General features: G+C 42.7%; 1 protein-coding gene across 1 annotated transcript; it reads right to left on the minus strand.

Moving 5' to 3' along the window:
• Positions 1 to 5,359: 5,359 nt before the first annotated feature.
• Positions 5,360 to 8,687, minus strand: pou3f1 (POU class 3 homeobox 1). The gene has a single exon (XM_011485656.4). The coding sequence runs from the start codon at positions 8,341 to 8,343 to the stop codon at positions 7,216 to 7,218; it is 1,128 nt and encodes a 375-aa protein (XP_011483958.1). The 5' UTR covers positions 8,344 to 8,687; the 3' UTR covers positions 5,360 to 7,215.
• Between the last annotated feature and the right edge of the window lie 813 nt (positions 8,688 to 9,500).

The following is a 9,500-nucleotide window of genomic DNA, read 5'->3' on the forward strand; positions in this document are numbered from 1 at the left end:
TTTGTGGGAGGCCAGCACAGTCAGCCAAAGACAAATACACTCACAATGGCCCCCTGCAGCCAACTGCACTGCTCATCGCACCACTGACTCTGTCCCTTTACTTCTTACCTTCAGATAAAACTTTGCTCATCTTTCATTCAGCACGCAGCAACAAGGTAGAAATAAGAATCCATCATGAATAAAGAAGTGTCACGTACGTGGAGGGAGGTCGCTGTGAAGACAGAGCGGGACCACGACTGACCTTTCATCTTATTTAAAAATCAAAAGGGTGGCACTGCTGGGTCCATAGGGGGAATAGAGGTGGGCTGGCTGGAGAATCCAGCATTGGCAGAAGTTGTCTGCCTGTTAAACCATGGGACCACAGTTGACCCTTGACCCTTGGGGGCATGGGGTTCAGTTCTGCCAAAATACTCCTGTAAGAGTCAGGCCATCCCTCTGCGATCGGCAGCCGGCCAAACCTCCAAAATCCACCTTCTGTTAATGATTTATGGGGCAGGGTGCGATCGACACTCACTTAGCCCTGGGGATGAGCCTAAATGGTAGTTTTGACACCACTGAGAGATGAGGTTAAAGGTGATCAATAACAAGCTGCTGAACGAGGACAGACAGAAGGAGTCAGAGCGAGGAGAAGGAGGGGAGAAGGAGGGAGCAGCTCTTTTTAATTGGCCTCTGCTCATTACTCGGCTTCTTTGTACACAGTTTTCCCTTTTGTGCATGTCCCCTCCGTCAGCTCGGGGTCACATGTGTCTTTTGCTAAATGCTTATAAAACTGACCTCAAATTGTGTTGCTTTGAAGACCGACCCACAACCTACTTTGGAGGGGCTTTGCAAACTCAAACCTTTTTTCTTTTTGTACTTTGAGCGTCACCTTCAGGCAGATACGTCGTATCAGAGAAGATGAAATAAGAGCTTGTGCCACCTCATGTTGCTATTCCTTCGGACATGAAATGTTTACCCACAACCCTTTTCCGTGTGTCCACTTCTGTGTGTCAAACTTTAGGCACCTACATGCAAATGCAGCTTAATGTGAGAGGACAGTGAAAGTGTGTAAGCCCTTTCTACTTACTCTAAACACACATACACACACTGGCAGTGGTGGAGTATCTCTCAGAAGTGAGCTGATTAAGCTTTAGACTGGGACCGCACTGCCTAATCATATCACTGCGTCCAAATCATCTGTGTGCTTTTCTAATTACATGGTGGCATGCGGTGTCCTTGAGCACAGCGGCAAGCCTCCGTTTCATCTCTGCGCGCTCCATATCCCCGCCTACTTGCCTCATTTTGTCCCCCTTACTCAAACCTGTCTTTATTTATTTATTTATTTATTTCCACGCGCCTTATCTTTGTTGTTGTTGCGCTCAACTGCGCGCTGAGCAACAGCACTCATTTCCCCAACGACCTGCGTCCTTTGAACTTGGCATGGCAGAGGAAAAGCCGCCCGTCTGAAGCAGCTGAATCATCTTTGATGATCTGTTTACTGTCCGGCTCCAATTTGCAGAAGTTCACAATGTAATATCAGTCCCGTCGTGCATAACACAAAGCATCTATCATGAGGACAAGACTGTTGTTTAGGTTTGCTTGCAGGATCCTTTTTCCAAGCGAAACTTTGGCATTTCTGTAATATTTCCTGTAGCCCTTGTGTTTGTAAGGAAAGAACAAAGCCGCTCAAAGAGTGCTAAAACATGACCCTAACTGCTAACCCTGTACATTTGTAATCATGTTTTTCATTCTTTGAGAAAGTGTTTGATCAGACAAGGACCCTGAACACCTCTTTGTGCTCTCAGGTTAGATGACCTTCCCTTTTTTTTTTTTTTTTTTTACGTGTGTGTGTCTTTGTGGCACGGCCGTGGCTTTTCCTCTTTTCTCCACACTAAACCTTGTTACTGAAATCAAGAGACACTGCAATGCCTTTACAACAGCTGGAAAATAAAAAAGGCCGACTCAAATGTGAGAAGAAGAAAGGACCTTTACCACGTGACGTTTGCGTCCTTTTTAAAGCACATCCATTCACTTTTGCAACCTTGTGCTGGAGTCTTAAATGCCCTCTCAGCAGCTGCGACTTCACAAGGTCCTAATAAACACAGAGAAAGAAAACTGAAAAACATTGTTGGTGTTTTTTTGTTTGGTTGAGTCGTTTGAAACCAACACTACTCATGATAGAAATTAAAAGCAACTTGTATAGCATGTTTACTCATCCCACCGTCTCATCAGCTGTTCTAGATCTCATTGTTCAACGCCAACCGGCTCACAGAATCAGTAGTAATTGAATGACAGTAAAGTACCATTGTAGACCACCAAGAGCAGCATCAATGTGCAGCAGCCTAAGGCAAGTTCCTGAGATATTAGTTCTCCTCTCTCAGAACTGTTAGTCACACTGACAGACACTTGAGGCGATATAAAATGTCCCTCAAAGCCATGAAAGAGAAAGACGGACTACTTTTCTTCTTCAAAACTCAAGAGTTCAGTGCAAAAAGAAACAGTGGGGAGGGGAGAGTGACTTTCAAACGCTGAGCTTATACACCTTCGTATATGGGGCCAAAGCTTGGAGTCGACATGAAGGGAGAGCCCATATAGCTACAAGGTCCAGTATCATAAATAACACAAGAGTTCTCCTCTCCCTTCTCCATCTCTTTCACTTCACTGCCGGAGTGTTTCATATGATAACTAGGTGTTCACTGTGTGGCCACATTGTTGCCCATCTTTCAAGTGGCTCCAAGGAGGAAACCTTGAGAGGAAGAGAAGGAATTTTTGATGAAAAAATGCATTATTCCAATCTTTTTCCCATTTCCAACCCTGCTTTTTCTGCCGTTAAGGGTAGAAGAAAAGTATTTATTACATAAACGCCGAAGAGAGGGGAGGAGAGTAAAGAGGAACTTGGCGGGATGATGGGCTACTTAAAGAGAGAGCAGGAAACCTACTTAACATTTTCACCTGCTGGATTATTGGGAAAACAATTAAATTATTAAGAACAGCTTTCTGACTGTGATAAACTAATAGATTTGAAGCCATAAACGTTAATGAGGTCTGTATTTGCAGTGCAGGCCCTCTTCATTGCTTTTAAAGATAAAGCCCAAGTGAAAAATAAATCATTCTGGATAACATGTAAAATCAGAGATGTTTTTTGTTTGTTTAAAAGGCTTATTACTAGCAAGCAAAGAAGAAAAAAGCTAAAGCTTTGTGTCAATAAACCCAGAACTTTTACCTTGCCAAAAGCATAACTTATAGAAATCGTCTCTAATCACATGGGGATGATCCTGAAACCAAGGAATCCCAACCAGTCAGATTATTCAGCAGCTCCTTTTATTTCCATAATTGTCAGCATTGTGCTGGTGTTTGTGATGTAATTAATAACAGGCTTTGACACATAATATGCTTAATGTTATTTATCTGTTGGCAGATAGCTTGATGCTTCTAATCCTCATTCATTTGCTGTGGATCAATGCAAATCCGCAAGCGTGAAAGAAATATCCTCCCCCTACCAGATCCAATGGTTCCTAATGTATTTTCCCACCATTAACCAGCCATAATCCCTGCTAATCATCACTAATCCACATCTTCTGTATGTGACGATACTTCTCTGATGAAGGAGGTTTGGGTTTTCAATGGCCTACAGACACGGCTCCTTTGGAGGAGCATCCAAGGGCCCACTCAGGGCAGGGGAGCAGACTGCAGAGGAGAAGAGGAGGAATGAGCTGCGGTGATTTGTGAGTTATCCCTCAGTTTTGCTGCTTTGTGATAAGTTCTGCTCATGTATTATTGATTCAAGAGCACAATGGAGGTTGTATCCCTCCTCACACAGCCGAATAAAAATTGCATATCATCAGAAAATAACAGTTGCCGTGAGTCACCACATTCTCTGCCATCTGGACAAAAGCGGAACTCATGCTCACTTTGCAGGCCTCTGTGTTCAATCTAAAGTTAATTATGCAGGTTATTTAAAAAAATGACAAAATGTTTCTAAACCTTCTCTAATAATAATGAAAAGTTTTTTTTAAAACCCATGTTTCCAATCCATCACTTAAAAAACGCAAAAAAGTTATAAACAAAACACTTTGTTATTTAGTTCTCATGAATTTATTTATTAGCTAAAATTGCATATTTTTGGGTGTTTCGTCAGGAAGGTGGCACAGCTTTTCATCTTGCTTCGAGGCTCATTTCGAACTGAGTTTTGAAACTCGTCATTGCAGTACATTCGTTTACCCAGCAGGGGACGCATGTGGCACACGATTGGGCAGGAAGTTTGCACCGAGGCCTCGTCTCCCGTGCGCGCTCTGACCACCGCGGCCGATTCTAAACCACATTTCGCCCCTGGACTCCAACGGCTCCAAAGGCCGACTGAGGCTCTTATGTGCTCACTTTCGATGTTTTAGCGCACGATGGATGACACTCAAGATAAACTAATACACAAAAATGTGGAATAATCTATAAAAATCAAGAAAACAAACTATTTTTGCAATTTTTACTTTTTCTTAATAAATTGTTGCCAGAAATAAATTGGGGAAAAACTCATAACCCACTGTAAAAAAATAAATAAAAAGTTTTCTTGTAAAGTTGGGAGCTATGAAAGCGCAGGTTTTCGGCTTTGACTGGGTGCCTTTTTCCAGAATGTAACTTTGTACAGCAGTTGTTTTAATGATTTGGAAAATTGTATTTACTTTTAAAATTTGATTTTAAATTAGTCTTTCCATTTTAAACCATTGTATAACCCTATCCAGTTTTGCTGAGACATTTAAGAATGTTTTATAAAGGGAGATTAGAGAACTTTGTGGATTGAGGCCTGCGCGTGCTTCATAAGGTTAGAAAGTGCGCTCTTTTTATATAAACCAGAAGCAGAATTTCTGGAAATATTACCTCAAGAAAAAAAAAAAGTTGACACTCCTTTTTGTCAATGATAGGAGACATAAATCACTCATTAATGTCCTTTCGTTAAGTTTATTTATGGACTTTATTTCTGATTCCACTTAAACTTCTGAGACAATAAAATCCCTTTTATATTCTCAAATGATAGTTTACAAGATAAAATTGGTTTCGTTTGTAACTGAGGGCTCATTTCAAGGGAAATAGGGGGAAGGAAAAGACAGATTCCGTGTTAGGATTGCACAATTTAATGCTGCGGTTACACAAAAATGCGAAGAGTGTCACAGAGTGTAAAGTTAGCAGGGAACGCCTGAGGTGGAATACTGCTGTCAGTTCATGCACACAGCCTCTGCTTTTAAACGATCCCCTGTTACATAACGATTTGCTGCAAATCCAAAGGAACCCTCGGTGCGCTCTCGTGCGTCCAGGTGCTCAGCTCTGATCTGCAGCTCTCTGCTGCTGGAACACAACACCGGGGATCTTAATGAAGACAAAAGACCGGTTCTGTATATATGTTTTATGTAAGTAATAAAATATTACTATAACATAAATATAAATGTGACTTTGCAGTCTACATTTAGCAATCAACAAACAAACAATGTAGTAAACAAAAGGAAAGAAAAACATGAAATCCACTGCAACATAACCATTGACAGAGCTAAACAAAAAGCTCCAAACACTTTTAGGAAATAAATATATATATATATATATATTTATAAACGGTCAGATTCATAAATGAAATCATATTAAAATATCTTCTTGGAATTAGTAAGTGTACAAAACTGCCCGAAAAGAAACAAAAACAAAACAATATATCAGAACAAATACAAGTGTACATATTAGACATATTTACAGACTGGAAATAATCCTGGCAACATTTTCTCTAAAATCTTTTTTTTTCAATTATTCTTATTTTTATTGGAAAAGTTTCCCTCGTGTTTTGAATAGCACTGTTGTGGGCTTTTACACAGAAATGACTCGAGATTTTCAGATTTTCCCTACAGACTGAAACATAAAACATAATAATAATAATAAATATTTCTAAAGTAAATCCCTTCATCCGTTACCCTCGACCAACTGTTTTGTTTTTTTGTGACTCCAGCGGTTTGATATAGTACAGTGAATCCACGTAACAAAGGAAATCGTGTATTTGTTGATGGCAAACATTTTAAAAAAGCACAGGGTTACGCACATCGTGTACGTGCGTAAACTGTTGACACGGGGCACATAGTTACCTGAGTAATTCTTATTTTTCTTTAGACCAATCTTTCTTGAAATGTTAGGATCCAACAGATTAACAGGCAGGTAACAGTGTGAGCTGACAGCGCTCTCGAGCAGCCTGCATGGAAACATGGGATTTTTGCGCTTTTGTGTCCAAACCTAATCAGAACAGCTCCACTCACAATTTCGTCAACAGACAAAAACAACGGCAATAATAGTAATAATTAAAAAAACAAACGAAAATATAAGTGCTTCATGTAAAGAAACAAACTGACAACAATCAACCCCATCAAAGAAAACATGAAAATGCCTGTCCAGAGTTGCTCTTCCGCAAATTTCGTCATAATCAGCTGCAACACCAGGAAATATTTTTAAGGCATGCAGCCATATCTCTTACGCCCTGCTGCAATGGGATGTTTCCAACGCGCTTGGGACATTTTGGGAGCGTTTATGTTGTTGTTTTGATCACGTCCTTACCGTCCACTCTCTTTGCGTTAACAAAAAAAGAAAACAAGAAGAGGCTGCTCTGATGAGTTACAGTACTTGCGGAGCATTAAACCAAATCAAAGACACTTGGCGGAGAGACACACTGAAGTTAAAGTATTCCCGAAACCGAAACGACAACAATTATAGAGCAAAGAAAGTATACACTCATATTCAGAAATCTGGTTAATCAGTTTAAGCCTGGAAAACAAATGTTCTTTCAGTATTTATCTCCAGTGTGTTTTAAGACAGCTACCTCTTTCTGGTGAGCGCCAACAGTTCATGGTACATCAGCAGGACATGGGCTCAGCTGCCACTTTTCATAAAACTGTTCCACATTTGGAATTTAATCTAAATGCTCGGCTCATCCATACACTTTTGGTATATAAAGATCTTTGCTTGACTCCAAATGCGCACGGAATCAGCAAAATCCTTTTTCTTTTCTTTTTTCTTTTTCTTCTTTTTTGTATTTTTAACCTGTTTCTGTCTGTCATCTACAATGATATCCAAAGACTAAAAGGCAAAACTTATTCGTTAAACTTTTCCACTTCTCTTATCCCTCAGGACAACTGAAGCCAAACGTAAATACTATAAACTCCACAGTTACCCTTCTACCCCACCCCGCAGAAATAATAGGATTGTTCATGAAAACAGTCACTGCACCGGACTCTGTAGTGAGCGGTGTAGAGGAGGGGTCTCTGCTTGGGAATATACGTCCTCCATATTCGGATGAGGGACCCCCACTGGTGTCATTCTTTTTTCTTTTTGTCTTCTGTTGCAAAACCAAACGCGGACTACCTCTTTTTCCAGCTGCAGAGTGCCGGCTAAAGTGCTGATTTCATGAGCAGATGGCTTTGGGCATTTTAAGAAATGGTTTTCCAGCGCCCCTTTCACCCCCACTTCAATGGAGGTCCTCTTCTTTCGTTTCCTGCCCTGCGCAGCAATTTTGTCCAAATTGGTGGGACTGCCTGTGTTTGAGTCTGTCTCCTCCAGCCACTTGTTAAGGAGCGGCTTAAGTTTGCACATGTTCTTGAAGCTGAGCTGCAGCGCCTCAAACCTGCAGATTGTGGTCTGAGAAAAGACGTTTCCATACAAGGTGCCCAAGGCCAAGCCCACGTCCGCCTGTGTAAAGCCCAGTTTGATCCGCCGCTGCTTGAACTGCTTGGCGAACTGCTCCAGGTCGTCAGAGCTGGGCGCGTCCTCGTCCGAGTGGTCCTGGTGGTGGCTGAAAGCCTGCTGTGGGGACTCCATCTGGTTGTCGTGGCTACCCGTGTCGTCATGCAGCGGGTCCCGCATGCCATGGTGGAGGGCGCCGGGTTGGGGACTCAGCATCGCGTTGAGGTTTGTGTATCCAGGCTGGGAGTACACCAGAGACTGGTGACCGTTGGATGCGGGGGACAACGGGGATAAGTGGTGCGTCGTGGAAGGCGCCCAAGACCCATGGTGCGCGCTCTGCGTCTGCTGGTGCACCAGGTGAGATCTGTGGTGGAAACCGCTGCTCAGGTCCTCCCTGCTCGCCTGCACACTGGCTTTGTGCTCCTGCTGCCCGATGTGGGTACCGCTGGACCAGTCGGTGTTGGAGGTGGGCAGCCACTGGTGGTGCGTCAGGCTCATCGGGTGTCCTGTGTTAGTTGCCGCGAGCCCCTGCAAGTACTCGTGGTGCATCATTTTCTGCACTTCTCTGTAAGTCGTCCCCTGGTGCATCCTGTCCGAATCCGGATGCATGAGCGGGTTGGACGGTAAGGAGTTATTCCTCGGAATATACTGAGCTGTTGTCGCCATGGCTCCAACTTCGAAAACTGACGAGCACTTCGGAGGTCTCCAAGCTTTAGAGCCAAAACGCAACAACCTGCTCTGGGAGGTCTTGGGGAAGAACTAAGACACGCCTCCCCTCCGCTTGTATTGGCTCCTCTCCGAATCAAGCCCACTGGGACATATTCAATAGGCGCACGGTTGCAGCGCGCGCTGAAGCGGCTTTAGCGCGCAGGATGGATCGAGGTCCGATCTCGGATATGTTTTAGAAAAACACATGTTCTATTAAAAAATCTCAGAGTTTATTGCAGAGCTCCTCTCGTTAGGTGAATTGTTGATCCCGTCAATACGTTTTTTTTTCTACAGCAGGTGAGCAGGAGCTGCAGCAGCGGGGCTTGATTAGGCTTCCCCGGGTTTGGATTGGTTGTTTTGCAAATAACCACGTGGGGGAGTACGGGGATCTTTTTGAAGCCGACACACACACATACATATGCACCCACACACATACACACTACAATTACGCACACTCCTGCACCTTTCTGATAGGTCACTGATGATTATAGCGGTCCTCATCTTAAATATATCATAAGGCCTGATTCTCTGCAACCTCCCAACACCGCAAGAGTTGGATAAAAAAGCTGTTGTGACTTTTGAAAGAGTGACAATTTTCTGTACCTTTCACACGACTTCTTATCTTCTTATTTATTTATATTTATCACAGCAAGATGTTCGTGTTTTATGACCTCACAGCTTCCCACTCACAGAGCAGGTTATACTCACTCCCTTGTATAAACCTCTGCCAGGTGACACAGGTTATGCATCCCTCTTTAACAACGTCCTGGCACGAAAAGTAAAACTAAAATCCAAGTCAAGCTGCCTGATAATTACAATTGACACCGTTTTATTGAATTTCCACAGGATGTTGCCCTCCTTGCCAATAGTGGAAGATCATCTTAACATATGGAGTTTTTGTTATACAAAACCTAATTTATCATTAAATCATTTACCCCTAGAAGCATTTTTATCAAGCAGCAACTTGAGGAGAGAAACTCTTGTGTGTCCTCTTCCCAGCTCCTTCTTCGCTACCTCTCCCGGTTGATCTGATTATTTTTCCCTTCACGTTTTGTCCCAATAGCAAATTACCAATTCTATGAATTGCAAAGCAGCCTCAGAGACGCTAAGGGGTA

This window comes from Oryzias latipes, chromosome 16 (assembly GCF_053564925.1).
Source record: "Oryzias latipes strain Hd-rR chromosome 16, Olatipes_Hd-rR_3.1".
In the NCBI taxonomy this organism is placed as follows: domain Eukaryota; kingdom Metazoa; phylum Chordata; class Actinopteri; order Beloniformes; family Adrianichthyidae; genus Oryzias; species Oryzias latipes.

What these genes read in the sequence shown, in the direction of transcription:
- pou3f1 (XM_011485656.4), bottom strand. Translation starts at nt 8,343, where the DNA reads ATGGCGACAACAGCTCAGTATATTCCGAGGAATAACTCCTTACCGTCC.